We start from the raw sequence: 20,888 nt of genomic DNA on the forward strand, positions 1-20,888 counted from the left end.
TGTTGCATGTGTTAGAGAAAGACGGTGAAGAGGAAGAGTGGCAGATGGTGATGGGGGAGGATTAACCACAGATTACTGTGAGGACAAAAGTCAAGTCACACTCACTCTAATCCAGATGTCATCATGATCTCACGACCACATTCACACTGTGGTTGGCAGATAGCATGTGTCTCAGAAACATGTGTGTGGATTGTTGTCGGCATTTGTTTTGCGTGAGGAAATTAAATGTGTGGAATTCATATTCAGTGTTAATTACAAAGGAATATACAGCATCAAAATAGATTTTTTGCTTAAATCGGTGCAACTCACTATAATGCTAGGCGCTGTGGTGGACGCGATCGCTACGGTGTTCTGAGTGTTTTCACCATGTTGCTTTTAAGGTTGCAAGCATCTTCTGGGTGGTTGCTAGGATGTTGCGAAGTGATTGCTTACATATGGCCCTATGAAATCTGTTATTTTCCCCAAATTCACATGTACATTTTCCCCAAATTCTGCGGCACAGTTCATGTTTGAGAAATACTTTGTCTCCTACTTGGCGCACTTTTGTTGCCACCACGCTCCATGCTTTTGGTAGCACCATCCACCACCACCACCAGGCAAACTGAATCCTGCAACCTTTCATTAAAGTATTCAAAACCCACTGAGAGACATCAGGCACACATTGCCACGCTGCCACAAAGTCTAACAGAGGAATCATTTGGACTGAATTGGTCTTTCCGGTGCCCTGAAGCAGCGTTCTTGCAGGAACCACCCAAACTGACTGAAGAGAGGAATCGCTTGTGAGGGAAGATGAGGCGAATGGCCCGTCAGACCTCCTGAATCACGGTGGTGGCGGGACAAATAGAAGCGCCTGCTGAGAGCCTAGAGGACAGTCGGGCACACAATTTCATGGTGTGCATCAACCTCCCTTTCGAGAAGTCGCTCTCAGGGACCAAGGTTTGAAAGCGTCAGGACTCACGACTTGGTACCATGTCGGCACTGACATTTTTAAATTGTGACGCTTTGAGCGCTGTTGACAACACTTCTGATTGGCCATTGTGTTCACACGCTCATCGGATATGTCTGTGGTTGGCTACAATGGGGCTAGGTTTGAGGTTAGTTACTAGTAATTATGAATATAATGCTGTTATTACTATAGTAAGTAGATGTAACATATGTAACTACGTCAACTTAAAATAAAGTGTTACCTAATAATGCACCTAATTAAAGTGTTACCTAATACAAGGACTTCTGATTTATTCATCAAAATTTTGCCAAGTTCTGTGACGTTCCGTGTTATTTAGTAAATTACATTTTTATGATTCCTCCTGCATTGTATTGCAGCAGTCTCAAGCCAAAAGAGCTCACCAGCAAGTCTCTGTGATATTCTGATCCCGATTCCTCCATCTATGTAACAGCACACCTTTCCGCCCCTTAGCTGTTCTAAATTCATTGTAAATCACAGCTTCGTGGGGCTTATTGCTTTATTAGTCTACATGTGCACTATATAAATTACTTACCCCAATGTCATCCAAGATATCCATGTCTTTCTTTCTTCAGTCGTATAGAAATTAAGGTTTTTGAGGAAAACATTCCAGGATTTTTCAACACAGAATCGACTTCAATTGCAACCAACTATCCCAATGTTCAAAGAAGATTCAAGAAAATGGCGATTGTTTCGCTAGATAAGACCCTTATTTCTCGACTGGGATCGTGTCGAGACTTTGAAGCTGCATTGAGACGGACATTTGAACCTTCTTTGAACGTTGGTGTAGTTGGTTGCCATTGAAGTCCATTCTGTGTAGAAAAATCCTGGAATGTTTTCCTCAAAAACCTTAATTTCTTTTCGACTGAAGAACGAAAGACATGGGTATCTTGGATGACATCGGGGTGAGTAAATTATCAGCAAAACATTTTTTGAAAGTGAACTAATCCTTTAAGTCTAAGGGGAAAAAAATTGCAAAATGTTTTTATAAGCACCTTGAAACAAGGACTAAAGATCAATTTTTTGTTTTTGTTTCAAGGAGCTCAGACCATCTAAGATATTTGAGATTTTCGTAAATGTCCGCTTAACCAAAATGTGTTGTGCGCCATGACACAAAGACAGTCGTTGTGGTTAAAACAAGTAACACAAAAATATAAAACTGGTGCTTTTACAATAGCAATACATAGAGGTCATCAATAATCATGGAGAAAAATTACATGAAAATTAAAAAATGGTCATGTAATCTTCATTGACCCACTTGAGATGGACTGACCCAGCGGTGAGAAATGAGTTTAGGGTTGCCAGGTCTGCATAACAAAACTAGCCCAATGGCCAATCAAAAATAGACCAAAAGTAGCCCAATGATCATACTCCAAACATCAAAACATGCCATTCCCATACCTAAAATACATATTTTGCAGTCACTGTTATGCAAATTGAACACCACTAGCTAAATCACAGTGATCATTAACACAGCTCAAAGGCTCCCTATTAGTTGCCCTCCTTCACAAAACTCAACATGTAGCACGGTTTTATCATTGGTAGAATATAAAATATTTCAATGCAAACATTTCAGTTAAATTTATGCCACATGTCAAACCATGGCGACTGTTAAAAAGTAGCCCAATTCTATGAGAAAACTGCTGACTTGGCATCCCTGATTGAGTTCTCAACTCAACGAGTTTAATACTCTTAAATTTAGTGAAAGTGACATATGAAGGCCAAGAATGGTAACCCATATTCAGAATCTGTCTTCTGCATTTAACCCATACAAGTTAGTGCACACACATTAGAAGTAGTGAGAAGTGAACACACACTGCAAGCCGAGCACACACACACACACACACCATGAGCAGTGGGAAGCCATTTTTCTGCGGCACCCGGGGAGCGATTGGGGGTTTGGTGCCTTGCTCAAAGGGAATCTCAGTCATTTCGGTATTGAGATTTAAACCCGCAACCTTCAGGTTACCAGTCTGACTCTCTAATCACTAAGCCTAAGTATAATCAGTAGCAATAGCAATACTTGCCTTAAAAAACAGGACTAAAGTGAAATATACAACACAAAAAGCAAGAAATCTACTAAGTGTTTGTGATTATCTGCATGTGTCCAAACACTGAGATGTGAAGATCTGCCTGTCACATGGTCCTACTGATGAAAGAGGAGTTCAGATGTGTTAAGACTAGCGTTAACATGATTCAAAGGTGCAGTGAAAATCCTGCCTTACCCTTCAGAACACTTTTGCTCATGTGCAGGTTTACATGTCCAGCAGAATGAAAACGTTGCTGCTTCAGCATGAAGCCTGGCAGTGTTTCAAACCGGTGCAGTGAACCCGTCAGGACAGCTGCTAGCTGGCACCTCTGAGGCTCATTTGTTGGAGGTAATTACATTGAATAATCATGGCCATTCACAAATACACACAGAAACCTGATCAGGACAGCTGGCTAGAGCTAAACCTCCAAGCTCCTCTCCACCATGATCAACACCCCCATCTGCATGTACATGATCTGATATTGAGAGGGTTGTCAAGCTTTGGCTGGTGGATTCAGTAACGACACTGTGTGGGGAAAAGCATTTTGCTTCATTGATAGCAATCCAAAAGTTGCTTTATATGTACATTTCTTTCATATCCATCACAATGATTTTGAGAAAACCTTACAATAATGTTCAGTTTGTTTACCTACGTGCAATGTAACTATTAATGGAGAACTGCGAAAAGCATTGACTACTTAAGTGCAAACTGAATGTAATGTTTCCAGACACTTACAGTAATTGCATGTTAATTGCAATTCAATTAAAATGCATTATAGTTTAGAGTGCTTTATTGACCCACTTAAGAAGGTCTTAAGCACATCTTTATATGTAATTGCATAATTTGATCGCCTTTGAAATATGTTTAAAGTGTGCTGCTAAATGTACTGGAAAGCATTTATGGAAAATTGAATATGCGATAAAATAATAACTTAAAATCTCAATAGGTACTGCAAGTAATTATTTTAGATCAAAAGTTTGGAGTTGATGCATTAAATATCATAAAAAAAGTAAATAATCTTTTTAATTTCAAGTTGTATAAAATAAGAAATCATGTTTTGTGACAAACCTGAACCAAAATGAACAAGGACAAACCTGTTAACATTAATACCATTTCTTTTGTGTGAGGTAATTTTTTATCAGTAAATTAATCATTCATCAAACCTGGCGCATTTTGTAGTTTATCTGGAAACAAACTAAAAGCTCGTTTAAATTATTGAGGAGCTTTCTCTTCTGCCAACAACCCTGAGCTCCTCCATCCAGATGTGCCGAGCAACACATATTCCTCTGACTCTGATAACAAAGACAAATATACAGTTCAAGACACTGACTGTTTGAGCCTGACTAGATGCAGGTCTTGCAAAACTCAACAAATTAGATACAATGCCATGCAAAAATCAGCCTGCAAACTTCTGAACAAACTCATTGTGTTAGTTTAACATGCTTTGAAATAAACTCACAACTTCTAACCTTTGGGCATGTCTGAGGTCAGTGAAATCTTTATAGCTTTAGTCCAGTTATATTTAAAGTTTGCCAGAGGCTGTTTGCACACATTATAAAACAGTGGGTCCTATTTTAACGATCTGAAACGCAAGTATCAAACGCGAAACTAACTTTGTGGGCGGGTCTCGGGCGCTGTTGCTATTATACCGGCGGGACTCTTGCGCCCGACGCAAACCTAAAATGGGTTGGTCTGAAGTAGCTTCATTACTCATAGGTGTGGTTTGGGAGTAACGTGAAATTTCGGATTGCTATTATAACGGCGGATTTGCCAGGCGCACGCCAGGAGCGGTTCACAGCCGAGGAGACCGATGTTCTCGTCAGGGACGTAAAACACAGAGAAGAAACATTGGGGATGGAGAAACCCACCCAAATTAGCTTCGGTTAAACAGGCGTATAATAATTTGGGTAAATGTGTAAGCTAGATTTATGCCTATTTTTTCACATCTTCATGGACACCACAATGATTTCCCTCGTGTGGAATATTTTTCCTTGTAATTATGTATGGTTTGCAAAAATGTCAACTTCTGCATCTGTGTGTAGATGAGAGAAGCAAAGTGTATGCGCGTTGTGCTCACGCTACATTATGGCCAAGCATGCGCCCTTAAAATAGCATCTGAATAACACACCACTGACTTTAGACGAGGTTTTTCCTGGTTTGTGTCGGAATTGTTTTCTGAAACTGCAAAATAGCACCAGGGAACGTTTGCACCGGAACACGCCTCCTCTTTTCGCTGAACCGCCCCCGGGAACGCAAGTTCATTCCCTAATTTACCGACGTGCGTCTGTGGAGGGAAAAGTCCACTGTGCGTCAGGTGCAAAACAGGAATGATACATGCGTCGGTGTACAAAGTAAATTGTGCTGGGTGCGAGATAGGGCCCAGTGTATGCAATAATCATTTTCTTACTTTAGTATTCGTGTCTTTTTTCAGTACAAATATCTAAACACTCTTAAATCACGATACATTTACAAGAGAAGCAAAAAGTCTTGCTCTCTGAAAAAAATATCAACATTTATTGAGTTTATGCTTAATACAAGAAAAAAAAGTATGTCAATGGGCTAAGAAAAATCACACCATTGGCATTTTGTTCTTGTTTTAAGCATAAACTCACTTAATTTTAATCCATTTTTTTCAGAAAGCAAGACTTAATATCTAATGTAATTTTGCATCTCTAGTAAATCTATATTGATTTAAGAATATTTAGATATTTGTACTGAATAACAAGACAAAAATCAATGTACTAACATTTATATTAATCTATTGATACAGTGCACTTATTGTGTACACACGTTTTTACATTGTATTTATGTTTTTAAAAAAATATCTGCATGCAGTTACATCTATAATGATACTTTTAACCCTTCCCTTACATCTTAACCAACCCATTAACCTATACCACCAAATAGCAGCACAAGTTGAACACAATAAGCACATTGTACCTAACATTTCTTTTACATATGTACATAGTAGTTAAAGACAGCTAATATAAAGTGGGACCAATCAGTTTTGCAATGTATTCACTGTATATGATTAGCACTGTAAAGACTGTTCTAGATAGGCAAAACTAACCAGAATTTAGTTCAGAAACCTGACATAGTTCCTGTAACTCATCAGACATGAACCCTTGAAGCAATCAGTAGAGCAGTCTTATCTCATTTTCAGTTGCTTGCATCTCTGCATGTGTGCGTGCGTGCGTGCGTGCGTGTGTGTGTGTGTTTTTGAATCAAGCACTGCCTAAGCTCAACACATGATCTCTGTAAAGGGAAAAAATAACATTTGCCAACTTCATGTCTCTCTGTCGCTCCACAACATTAATCACAACAGAGTTGCAGTTCTGATTGTGCCGTTTGTTTCCTCACCATGACAACAGCAGGGCTGGGTTCAGCCTTGGCTCAAAGATGAACATAGAATGAGCAATAGTTATAAAGAACTACAGCTAATGCGTCCTCAAAGGTCAAATATGAGCACACGCAAATGCGGGAAACACTTTGTCAGCATTCAGTGCTTTCATACAGTGCTTTCGTGTGTGTGTGTGTGTGTGTGTGCGTGCACGTGTGTGTGTGTGTGTGTGTGTGTGTGTGTGTGTGTGTGTGTGTGTGCGTGTGTGTGTATGTGCGTGTGTGCGTGTGTGCGTGTGTGTGTGTGTGTGTGTGTGTGTGTGTGTGTGTGTGTGTGTGTGTGTGTGTGTGCGTGTATGTGTGTGTGTGTGTGCGTGTGTGTGTGTGTGTGCGTGAGTGCGTGTGTGTGTGTGTGTGTGTGTGTGTGTGTGTGTGTGTGTGTGTGCGTGCGTGCGTGCGTGCGTGCGTGCGTGCGTGCGTGCGTGCGTGCGTGCGTGCGTGTGTGTGTGTATGAAATGAAGTGAAGCTCTACTTACGGTCGGAGCTAAAGTCGTCCACGAGAATAATCTCCTGTATCAAATGAGGCGGGCTTCTCGTTAGTACACTGAAACAAAAAGAACAGGGTGAATAACAACATACATCCATATAAAAAGGCTGATGCGTTATATCTTACCCTAAGTATTAAACTTCAGTGTGTAACTTGTCTGTTGTTACAGACATGAATGAAACCTTAAATTATGCAGGCGTGGTTGGGCTCTTTTTACTTGCGCACCTCGTAACAGCCTAACAGATGCCTATAAAACCACGGTGATCGCATAGCAAAAATGCCTTGTGAAGAAGAACTGCACTTTAGCAGACTTTTAAAAAGACTACTTGTTAGAATATACTGAACGTGATGTTAAATGAAAATGTATTATAGTTTAAATGCAATTCAAAAGCAAATAGTAGAACTTTAGAATGCTTTTCTTGACCCACTTAAGTACATCTTTATATGAACTTTCATAATTATTTCTATTGTCTTTGAAATATGTTTAAAGTGTACTGCTGAATGAAGAGACAAGCATTTGTGGTAATCCAGACGACTTTAATGCCACTCCTATTGAAACTTGTATGTCATGTATTTAAATATGTTCATAATTACACTATATTGAAATTGCAATATAGTAAATTATATTAAAGAGGCCATATTATGCCCTTTTACAAAGTCTTGATTTTGTTTTTGGGCTATATTAGAATAGGTTTTGTTCAAAAAACACATTATTTTCCTCATATTCTCCATTGTTGCACCTCCTCTCTTCCCAGTCTGTCAGTAACGCTCCGTTTTGTTCCTGTCTCTATGAAGCTCCTCCTCCTGAAAAGCACACTGTGCTCTGATTGGTCGGCTGGACTAGTGTGTTGTGATTGGTCAAGTGCTTCAAGTGTGTTTGGGAAAAGTCCCGCCCCTTACCATAACCGGCAGTTTCAACACACTACTGACTAACTCAACCAGGCCCCGCCCCTTTATTCTGCGTATGAATTATTTAAATGAGGAATATTGAGACGTATTCGTTCCCAGAAGAAACTCAAGACTACAATGGAGGCGTTTCAGGAGTTCAGAAACACTGACACTGATGTAGAGAATAACTCCCGCCAGAGGGACTTTGTGCTTTGGATTTTTCATGCTCACACAGCAACATTACACACACCAAAGAAAGATGAACATGGAAAAAAAGCATAATAGGTCCTCTTTAACTTTAAATGTTATATCAAATAAAACGCGACATTTAAAATTATAATCAAGTACTTTAAATGTGCTTTAGTATAAGTCAGTAAATCAAAATAAGTGAACTTCAATTTAAAATGTAATTTAAAGTAAAACTTTTAATTTGACTATTACAAAAAGCTCATTAAAGTGTGCTCATTTTAAGTACACATAAGTGGTCTTTTTATCTCATTAATATTATATTATCTGCATTAATCCTCCAGTTACCATTGAAGAACCTGCACTCGTTTCCTTAAACAGCTATTTCTACCTATTTCCAAATCCTTTACTTGCAGTCTGCAAGTAAAGGATTTGGAAATAGGTAGAAATAGCTGTTTAAGGAAACGAGTGCAGGTTCTTCAATGGTAACAGGAGGATTACTGCTGTATTTCCCTCTTCATGCATGTAAGCGCTGCTGTAAAGCTGAATGTGTGTGTGTCTGGAACAGCTCTAGAAACTGTGTGTGTGTTCGACTCTGTCCAGGCTGTTACCTTTTAATAGTGCGCAGCAGGGTGGAGCGCGCCTCATTGTGAAAAGTGATGATGATGCTGGTGGGCGGCAGGTCAGGGTCAAAGGTCATAGAGGCACATCTGTGAATGCAGCAAAGACACACACACACACACACACACACACACACACACACACACACACACACACACACAGAGGTTTCATTGTCACGGCTGTGCTCACAATGGTAGACAATTGCATTGCCATAAGGAGTGGTTTAAACATGGTCACATAAGTTATATAAGTTAAAATATTACATTTTTGACAGGAATGAAAACTGTTGTTTAGCAAAATACCGATTTTTCAGCTGACGAATAAACTATCAGTATACAATAACTCCATAAAACAGTTTTAAAAGTTGTAAGTTGTGAAAATGATGTAATCTAGGACCTTTATACATTGTAAAGACTGTACGTCTATCCCTCACAGCCTCGTTTTCATCTGTGTTAAAATTTAATATGGCATCTAACCAGACTAAGGTCTATTAGTAGCTGAACGCTGTTGTGTTCGGGTCAGTTTGACCCGCATTCAAATTTTTTTTTTCACATTTTCAAACTGCTTGAAGATCAGTGGTTAAACTATGTATTAACTATGTTTATTACATGGCTTGGTTGAATTCTAATGTAGAATGCGGTGTGTTATTTCTTGATAACAGACCGCTGCGAAGTATAACACACCGTTGCCATGAAAAACAGAGCGTTGCTATGGACGCAGGATTCTAACCGTAGAGACGGAACAGACTATTTTCTTTAGCGGAAGCAATACAATCGTTTTTAAATCAATAAACTCCTTTTTAAATCAATATTTTGTGTCAAATTATTGATTTATTTGGTGGGTAGCCATGTAATAAGCGGGATAATGTAGAGCGAGGCGGTTGTTATAGCGAATACAACCCCTTCAGACTGATTCAGACATAATGATTCAAGATTCCTGATCAGCCTGTCGGGGTTGTATTCGCTATAACAACCGCCTCGCTCTACATTATCCCTTACATATCAATTCTTGAAATTGTGCGAATATTCCTCATTTAGGGTCATGCATGTGCAAGTAAAGTTTCGACAAATAGATGTGTTCTGGAAAGGAGTAAAAAAAAAGCCAAAAATCAACACTCTGAAAAAACGGTAATCCGGTAAAAAAACAGAGAAACTTTATTGTAGACGTCAAAGACTAAAATTTGAAATTTAAGACACAAAAGTTTCACTCAGGGAAAATTCACTGATTCTTTAGTTGAGTTTCATGGTAAAAAAAAGTCTGTCAGCGGATGTTTTCTGTTGTGTGAGAAACCCATTTTACTCTGACAATCATGTTAAATACTATTTATACTTACTAGTAGTTATTTGCACCTTAGTGTGCAAATAGGCACAACAAATAGTCATTACAATATATATATATATATATATTATATATATATAGATCCCAAAATAATAGAAATAATACAGTAGAAATTGGTGGGAATTATTACATTTCTCCCATATTTTATCTTTTAAGTCTACAACAGTGGTCTTCTACAGGGTGTTTCATCGTGTCGATTTTTGGTGAATTGCTTGGAAACTAATGTGGGTCTATCTGACCCCAGGACAAAAGTTGTACCCAGTCTTTTAACATAACAGAAGGCCTGAAATAGCCCAAATATTTAACAAATGAACATATTACCGATAGTGGCGTGTGTCTCGGATGGCGCGTTCGCTGCCCAGTCGGTCGCTCTCCTGCAGGTTGAACGCATGTTCCCTGTAAGGATCTTCACCTGCTTTCAGCTGCTTACTGGACAGAAAGGCCTTCTCATCGAACAAGCCCAAGAGTTGACCCTGCTGCTCGACCTTTGGTGCACGAGTCACCTGACAGACACACAATTACACACGCTGGTGAGTGATGCTGCTCAACACTGGTCACAGAGATTACACAGTTACACTATAATACATCAATCATTTTACTACGGTGTTATTAGTCATTTATTAGGCAAGCATCACTGTTGCTATAGCTCAAACTTAGTGCAATCTCCTATAACCCGACACAGTCAACCGTCCGTTTCATTTTTTCCCTATGTTTCCACTCTTCATTTGTTGCCATGGTTACCAATTATGTTGCACACCTGTTTCTGGTTGGATTTGCTGTTGTCTTGCGTATTCAAGCCCTGTCCATTGTCCTCTAGTCAGTGACTTTGAGTTGAAGCCAAAGCTGTTACATCTTTGCACTCCTGCGATTTGGATTATCTTTATTTATTAATAGTTAAACAGCTAATATTAAAGTAGTCATTCTTGTAGTCAATAATTGTATCCCTTAAAACTCATCTTTGATCACCAAAATGACATATTTAAATGTTTTTTCCTAGAAAATAAATTCTTCATGCCTTAAAATATCTTGAATGTAACTCTACACTTGTGCCTCATTTAGTATACGCGCTTCTATGAATATGCAAATGAGCCCCGCCTCCACTCACTCACACAGCTCAGAGATCCACTGGTTGACAATCACACGTTGATCTGATTGGTTTCAAGGTAGTTTGTGACGTCAGAAACACCAGCGATTTCAAAGTGTGTTTTTGAGACTGTCTTTGGTTCACTGCAGTTTTAAGGAAAGAATACTCAGCAATGGAGTCGACTTATGAATTTACACATGGTTTGTCTTAAAGCATATTAAAAACACCACATAGACATATAAACTACATTAAAAGCTGGATTATCACCACAGGGGGACTTTAATATCCTCCTCTCCCTGCTACTTCATCTCTGTCTGCACAGCCCAGCGTGACAAATATCGAATGTCATTTTGCATCTCTAGCAATTCTCTCTTGATTTAAGAAGGTTGAGATATTTTGTACTGAAAATAAGAAATCAATCTTTGCAGTGTGGCTTTTCATTGTTCAATATTTTCTCAGCCTGATAGAGCTTATATAACTTTTGATCTATGATTTATGCTTGCTGTTTAAGCTATAGTGGCAAGTCACACGGGCATAAATCACATGATACTCTAAATACATTCAAATTCCACACGCGGACCTAAACACTGGATATGTGAAATATGACAAGGGTAACAATCAACTGAACAGATTATTTTGAGTAGAGGAGCAAACACATCATGATATTACAGCACAATAAATTACTGTGACAACACACAAACAAAATCAAGAACAAACAATGCAAATAAAACTAGAAAATTGCCAAACGTGCAACCATATTCATTATTTATGCAGAGAAGAGGCCAAATGGACCTTAACCACAAAACCTTTTTTCTTCTTCAGTGCACTGTAAAAAAAATCATTCTTAGATCAAGTAACTAATACTGATTAAAATGTGTATTTGTTGCAACTAGTCTGAAAAAAGACATGTTATGGAGGCAAAATAGCCCATATTTCCAAAATTGACCAGTGTATGAAAACAATGAGTATAGCTTGCCTAAAGATCAACCATGTTCAACACTTAAAAATGCAGAAAAATGGAGCTAAAAGAAGAAGAGAATCAAGCTGTGAGACGGAGATATAAGTGGAAGCATTCATGCGCTGTCGAGAGAGGCTTAGCTCAGAGCGACCTCACCTTACATTTGTGGAGAAGTGAAAATAGAGCTGAAAATCCCACATTCCATAAACACTTTCAGAAAGAGCAGCGGACGCTTATAGATGCACTTAGAGCTCCAGAGACCTGCTTTATCCAAACCTGTTCATGAACCCGCTGCGACTCAGTGAACAGGCACTGTTAGCTTACATCTACAGCTTAGCTCAGATTTATTTTCAATAAATATGCTGCCACTTGGTAATATTATAAGAAAACATGGAATTAGTTTCCACTGTTATGCTGAAGTGGCATAACTATGAAATCTCTACATTATCCAAGTTGGCAGAGTGTGTTAAAGATATAAAATATTGGCTGACCAGTCATTTTCTAAAATAAGACTGAGGTATTACTTATTGGAACAAAAACCTGTACACACAATCTCTTAGAATATAATCTGCACTTAGAAGGGTGTACTGTTACTTTAACCTCTACAGTTAAAGACATGGGTGTTATATTAGCATGACAATTTCATAATTGTTTGGTCTGAAATCGTGATTTTTATTAATTTAACCGTGAAATATTACAGTAATATTTCCTAAGTAATCTTTATTTAGTAATAATAATAATTATTATTATTTTATAGCCATATTGATGCATAATTACAAGATTTTGGCCTCCCCGTGGTTAAAAAATAGTATTATTGTACATAAAGTAATATTAAATAGATTTATTATTAAATAATTTTCTTAAATACTAAATTGTTTTAGTTTTTTTGTATTTTTATATTTTTTATTTTGCAATAAATAGTAGTAATAATAATACTTTTATTATTAGTAGTAGTAGTATTATTTTGTAGCCATATAATCATACAATTTTAGCACAGCTAACCACTAATCCCCCCCCCCCCCCAAAAAAATCATGCATCCCAACAACAGATACAATAAAGTCACATGACAATGAGCTAAAACATGTTGCAGACATACAATGTTATTGAGTGTGTAGGATTTCATTTTGTTTCAACATGTTCACGTGTGCTTTATTTTCCTTCACTGAAGTTGTTCATACGCCATCTTATAGATTTTCTCTGCTTTAAAACGGCAGGTTGCAGTAAAAGTGTCCTGATCTGATCAGAGCTGAGATGCACATCTGCAGTTTAAGAGAACATGAGGACACATCCCCACAGCTTCAGCACACACACACACACACTGTTCTTCAGCTGAACGACTGCAGAACATTTGGTCTGTGTCGCAGTCGGTTGAAGAACAATGATGATGATGGATCAAAATGCAGCAGTAACATAAATATTTATTTAACAAAACTCTCTAGGCAAAGAACGTGAACAGAACAACCGATATAAACGTGATGAGAACGGACAATGAACAGAACAAAACACTGGGCTTGAAAACTCACAACCAAACCAATTAACAAACACTAATCAAACAATGAATAACCATAGAAACTGATGAAAACCCAAAACCAAAGCGAACAGATAAAGTTTCTCAGTTTCTCAGGCACTGGTCAATTCTATGTGGGCTTTTCATCAGACTACTGGGAAGAAAACATCCAAAATAGACAGTTTATTATATCTGTAGGTTTCAATTATGATTCATATACTTTTAAGTAGCACTTGCATAAACATTTTATTCCTAAAACACGAACATTTATGAAGTGGTGAAAAGAGATATCCAAAATCTTTGCAATTCTTTATGTAATCAACTGGGGAAGTATGGTGACATTTATTAATTAAGTTTTTTTTACCCTTAAAATTATAAATTATATTATCATAACATCTGAGTGAATATTTTAAATGCACAATATTTTATTATTATCATAACATTTATTTATATAATATTTGCTTTTTATTATTATTATTATTATTATTATTATTATAGCAAGCACTGAATAATTTAAGAATATTCCAAATGAGCATCTTGTGATGTTACTGCACATAAAAAATGATGCACATAAATTTGGGTAAAGTTGGGTCATTTTGAACCCAACGGTTGGGTTTGTCCATATCTGACCCAAATTTGGATCGAAACAACCTTTGTAGGTCATTTGTACAGAGGAGTTAATATAAAGCTGGATCATTTTGCAATAAAGTATTGCTTCACTTCATAACAGTGACCGATCAACCCTTCAGTCGAGTCACTAACAACCCTGATAAGACACATCTGGTGTGTGTTAAGAGTGTGTCCAAGCGTTTCGGGCTGTTTACATGCATCAAATGGACAAGTACAACAACATCAAACCAGGCCATTAGCAGAACGGCACTAATGTCATCCGTTTGTGCTCGGGAGGAACATGCAAATCACGCTGGGAAGAGCTGGCGAGAGCAAATATTGCTCACTGAAACAAACACTCTGATATGCACACTTTGCATAAAAGACACATCTAATAAACTCCCTGTGGTACGGGAAGTGCATCTGTTCCTCTTCCTAAACTGAACACAATAGAGCATGAGAGAGATGCCTGCACTGATATCTCAGCATTTGTTCTCCTCATAAAAGAGCATTAGCTGAGATTGATGCACTGCATAAAGTCCTCAGTTCAGAGAAGATCTGCTATCGGCTCAGTGCAATTCTTTAAATGTGTTGTGCAACAATGCTCCAGAGACACTGTCCATATGAAATCAGCTTCAGTTACTGCTTCTAACTGTGATAAAGCACATATATTGGCTATCCTATTCTTTCAGGACTTGTTGTGTCATTAATAGAGAGTGCACAATCATTTCATCTTCTTTTACAGGGAGGATCAGATATCAAGGTTTGCTAATGGAGAGCGGGATTACTCGAGGTAAAGTCGAGCATTACTGTACTTCACAGCGCTCCGCTAATGGGGTTTTATGAGGACAAGCCAACGCTGGTCCATTCTTATTAGTAATAGACTCTGTGTTATGATAGCCAGGCTTATAAATCTGCATTAGCTTGCTCTCAGTTCATAAACAGCCTACACTGAAAAATAGAACTGGTGTAGAAATAACTTTCAGTCAGAAATTGCTAGTGAATTTCACAAACAATTACAAAGGAACAACAAGTCACATTCATTTATATATCGCTTTTTACAATACAGATTGTTTCAACGCAGCTTTACAGAGATAACAGGAAAATAATGCAGCACAGATTGTTTCGGCTGTACAGCAGATCGAGTAAGTTTGTAACTGATTCATTTCTGTTGTAAAAATCATTAGTTATTAACTTGGCGGCCGCTTACATGACTCTTACATTAACTTTTAACGTGTTCTGGCTGTACATTTACACGACACAGGTCATTTACACGTCATTTACATGACACAGGTCATTTACACGACACAGGTCTTTTACACGACACAGGTCATTTACACGTCATTTACACGACACAGGTCATTTACACGACACAGGTCATTTACACGACACAGGCCATTTACACGTCATTTACACGACACAGGTCATTTACACGACACAGGTCATTTACACGTCATTTACACGACATTTACACGACACAGGTCATTTACACGTCATTTACACGACACAGGTCATTTACACGTCATTTACACGACACAGGTCATTTACACGACACAGGTCATTTACACGTCATTTACACGACATTTACACGACACAGGTCATTTACACGTCATTTACACGACACAGGTCATTTACACGACACAGGTCATTTACACGTCATTTACACGACACAGGTCATTTACACGTCATTTACACGACACAGGTCTTTTACACGTCATTTACACGTCATTTACACGACACAGGTCATTTACACGACACAGGTCATTTACACGTCATTTACACGACACAGGTCATTTACACGTCATTTACACGACACAGGTCTTTTACACGTCATTTACACGACACAGGTCATTTACACGTCATTTACACGACACAGGTCATTTACACGTCATTTACACGACACAGGTCATTTACACGACACAGGTCATTTACACGACACAGGCCATTTACACGTCATTTACACGACACAGGTCATTTACACGTCATTTACACGACACAGGTCATTTACACGACACAGGCCATTTACACGTCATTTACACGACACAGGTCATTTACACGACACAGGCCATTTACACGTCATTTACACGACACAGGTCATTTACACGTCATTTACACGACATTTACACGACACAGGTCATTTACACGTCATTTACACGACACAGGTCATTTACACGACACAGGTCATTTACACGTCATTTAAACGACACAGGTCATTTACACGTCATTTCCACGACACAGGTCATTTACACGTCATTTACACGACACAGGTCATTTACACGACACAGGTCTTTTACACGTCATTTACACGACACAGGTCATTTACACGTCATTTACACGACACAGGTCATTTACACGTCATTTACATGACACAGGTCATTTACACGACACAGGTCATTTACACGTCATTTACACGACACAGGTCATTTACACGTCATTTACACGACACAGGTCTTTTACACGTCATTTACACGACACAGGTCATTTACACGTCATTTACACGACACAGGTCATTTACACGACACAGGTCATTTACACGACACAGGTCATTTACACGTCATTTACACGACACAGGTCTTTTACACGTCATTTACACGACACAGGTCATTTACACGTCATTTACACGACACAGGTCATTTACACGTCATTTACACGACACAGGTCATTTACACGACATTTACACGACACAGGTCATTTACACGTCATTTACACGACACAGGTCTTTTACACGTCATTTACACGACACAGGTCATTTACACGTCATTTACACGACACAGGTCATTTACACGTCATTTACACGACACAGGTCATTTACACGACATTTACACGACACAGGTCATTTACACGTCATTTACACGACACAGGTCATTTACACGACACAGGTCATTTACACGTCATTTACACGACACAGGTCTTTTACACGTCATTTACACGACACAGGTCATTTACACGTCATTTACACGACACAGGTCATTTACACGTCATTTACACGACACAGGTCTTTTACACGTCATTTACACGACACAGGTCATTTACACGTCATTTACACGACACAGGTCATTTACACGTCATTTACACGACACAGGTCTTTTACACGTCATTTACACGACACAGGTCTTTTACACGTCATTTACACGACACAGGTCATTTACACGTCATTTACACGACACAGGTCATTTACATGTCATTTACACGACACAGGTGTTTTGGTGGCCAGAGAATACAAAGTTTGAAACAGGTTTTTTGAAAAAACTTTAAAACGATACCGTTATCATCTCCGTGTAAACTTCAAAAACGTGAATCTGTGAAAACGGTGACGGCGTTCACATGTGTATTACGTGTTTAATCTATAGGCATACGTGTTTAAATGCGTACAGTATGTGCGTGCGCGAGCAGTCTTTCTTAAAAAAAATGACATCGCTTTTCAAGTTTCCGCCAAATTGTGAAGTAAAAAAAACAAAAAATGCATTCCATTATTTATTATTTACAAATTTAAAAAGATATGTTTAAATATTAATAGGCCACAAAAATATTTTATATATATATATATATATATATATACAGTATATATACTGTATGATAACACTATCATTCAATTTCAGTATGTGTAGATCACAGTTCTTGTAATTAAATTGCATTAGCCAATATCAGAAATATATATCAGCACTATATTGGCCATCCCATCCACTTTAACATAGAGAATATATTAAACTGAATTTTATATAAGAATTATCTGTAATTATTAAGAAACCACTGGTCAAATTCAATATGTTAAGATAAATGTATAATATTTTCTACAGAGTATTTCCAAGGCCCCATGATAAAAGCATTCAGAACTCATTTTACCATTAGCTTTTGTGCATGTAAACACATATGTGTGTGTGTTGTGTTTGTGTGTGTGTGTGTGTGTGTGTGTGTGTGTGTGTGTGTGTGTGTGTGTGTGTGTGTGTGTTTGTCATGACACTCACAGGAGTGATGCTCTGTTGCCATGGACACTGGACACAGTTCAGGGATGCAGGACTCTCTGATCTTCTTTAAAACATCTGCATTTTCACAATTTAACTTTAGATGCGATTCAAATTCCTTGATTCTGTGATCTTTCTGAATGTGTAGAATCACTGAAATCAAATCACGCATTGTTTTTAGAAGCCGGCAGACTGAGAAGTCAAACTCAAGTGTTTGCCCTCGACCTGATGAATGTGGAGTCAAACTGTGAGAAGAGCAAAACAAACAGCAAACAGCTGTCCTACAGAACACACACCTCACACACACACACACACACAGAGGCTCAGACTCAATCAGGGTTCTTCTGTCATTTACACTTCACATCAGGATGAGTTTAAAGCGGATCTTTCTCAACAAGCAGGCTGGAAGTTTTAAAATCCTATATTTTCTATAAAATCAAGTTTTATTATTTTCGCCCAGTGCTATTGGAACTACTGTTACAGTGCTATTATATATTCAAAAATATTACATATTTGGAATGTTGAAATCTTGACTTTTAAAAATGAAGGTTCCAAAAGGGTTTTTAGCAGCGATGTTAAAATGATCTATATTTGATCTTAAAATAACCATTTTTTATAATCATGAACTTTTTAATAATCTAAAGAACCTTTTTCCATTGTAAAGAACCGTTTGTGCATTTGAAAGGTTCCATGGATGTTAAAGACCTTTATAAGAATATAAGAAAATTCTAATTAGAATCTGTTAGAACTAGTTCTGAATTATAATAGAAATCCAGATCCAAAATACAAATGTCTGATTATTGTATTGCTGATAAATGACACAGGGTGTTACTGATAGCCTGCATAGCTTATAGTAGGTTAAATCTCAACAAAAGCAGCACACACACACACACACACACACACCTGCAGCTGGCTTAAGGAAAAGCCTCTTATAAACCTGACATCACGCTGATGAGATCCACACACACACACACACACTAGCTCCATATACCAGCAGTGAGAGCTGCTGTATGTCAACATGCATACACGCGTGCATTACAGCAGTGATGTTGAGCATGTGCAGTAAACATCAGTCATGAAGATCATCATCATCATCTTCATCTTCATCACCGTTACTCACGATCAGAGGAAGAGTGCGCTCCTCCAGCCTCCCGGAGGAGGACTTCAGCCCGTGGATCTTCAGCTGGGAGCCCGAGGAAGAGGAGGAGGATGAAGAGGAGGGTTTGCTGTCCTGCCACAGGTAATAGAAGGTGCCGAGGATCCAGGCCACGGTGAGGATGAGGATGGCGTTGGCCCGAATCCTGCGCATCATGAGCGGCTCCGAGCGCTGGCGACCCGCTACGTGTCTGTGTGTGTGTGTGTGTGTTGTCGGTGATGAGGAGGATGATGATGATGAAGCCGTGCGCAGTGAACAGCCTCTCCAGACTATAGCTGCGCTGATCGAGCGGATCTCTGGCGGGTTTCGCGCAGGTCCTAGAGCCCGTCTCTCCTTCATCACACACATCACACACACATCAGATCACATTACATCACACACATCACACACACACATCAGATCACATTACATCACACACATCACGTGTGCCAAGAATACAGGGACTTTCAGATGATTCTATAGATCATAGATTCTATAGATCACAAACAAACAAAAGTGTTTTGTCATGTAGCCTAAATATAGGCCTATAGGCTACTCTTAAACAGTTCATTCATTCATTCATTCATTCATTCATTCATTTTCTACAAATGATCCATGAAAGGGTGATTCAGAAAATAGTGACTGACAACCACAGGAGGTCAAACTGAACATGAGCTGTTTTATTTATGTACTTTAAATGAGATTCACAATTGTGCCACGCTTTTTTTCAGGATTCTTTGATGAATATAAAGATTAATAGAACAGCATTTATTTGAAATAGAAATCTTAAACATTATATTTGTACTGTCACTTATGATCAATTGAATGTCCTTTGATGAGTACAATAAAGGTCCTATAAGGTCCTCTAAGGTTTCATGGCATTTGTGAACTAAATGAATGTACAGATTGGTTACAGATGTTTTCTTGTATTGGATGGTTTGCAGACTAAAATTCATTGAACCAAAAATTGCCTAACAGAAATAATCCCTTCTTATATGTACAACATAATCCTCTACTTTCATCATGGGACAATCATTTCTTTGTCATGTGAAAAAAATTCTATTCTATTCTATTTGGTTCTATTTCAAAATAAGATATTTCAATTCTTTTCTAAGGTCCTTTCAAGGTTCTATTCTATTCTATTCTACGGGTATTTGGTTCTATTTCAAAAGAAGATATTTCAATTCTTTCATTTCATTTCAAGGTTCTATTCTGTTAATTCTATTCTATTCTATTCTATTCTATTCTATTCTATTCTATTCTATTCTATTCCAAAAGAAGATATTTCAGTGTTATTTTCTAAGTTCCTTTCAAAGTACTATTCTATTCTATTCTATTCTATTCAGTTCTATTTCAAAATATATTTCAATTCTTTTCTAAGTTCCTTTCAAGGTTCTATTCTGTTAATTCCATTCTATTCTATTCTATTCTATTTGGTTCTATTTCAAAAGATATTTCAATTCTTTTCTAAGTTCATTTCAAAGTTATATTCTATTAATTCAATTCTATTCTATTATATCCTATTCTATTCTGTTCTATTCTATTCCAAAAGAAGATATTTCAGTGTTATTTTAGTTCCTTTCAAAGTTCTATTCTATTCTATTCTATTTGGTTCTATTTCAAAAGAAGATATTTAAATTCTTTTCTAAGGTCCTTTCAATGTTCTATTCTGTTAATTCCATTCCATTCTATTCTATTCTATTCTATTCTATTCTATTC

The 20,888-nt window shown here is 37.9% G+C and overlaps 1 protein-coding gene across 1 annotated transcript in view; it reads right to left on the reverse strand.

Annotated features, from left to right (window-relative positions):
• galnt16 (UDP-N-acetyl-alpha-D-galactosamine:polypeptide N-acetylgalactosaminyltransferase 16) overlaps window positions 1–19,511 on the reverse strand; it is a 53,987-nt gene extending 34,476 nt beyond the window's left edge. Inside the window, exons 1-4 of the mRNA XM_079854341.1 lie at window positions 19,155–19,511; window positions 10,235–10,416; window positions 8,566–8,664; window positions 6,870–6,937 (exon numbers count right to left, since the gene is read on the reverse strand). Of these exons, the coding sequence (XP_079710467.1) occupies window positions 6,870–6,937; window positions 8,566–8,664; window positions 10,235–10,416; window positions 19,155–19,346 (541 nt within the window). The 5' untranslated portion in view covers window positions 19,347–19,511. The remainder of the gene's footprint in view (window positions 1–6,869; window positions 6,938–8,565; window positions 8,665–10,234; window positions 10,417–19,154) is intronic.
• Window positions 19,512–20,888: the final 1,377 nt, after the last annotated feature.

Source organism: Squalius cephalus (genome assembly GCF_949319135.1).
Source record: "Squalius cephalus genome assembly, chromosome: 20".
NCBI lineage: Eukaryota > Metazoa > Chordata > Actinopteri > Cypriniformes > Leuciscidae > Squalius > Squalius cephalus.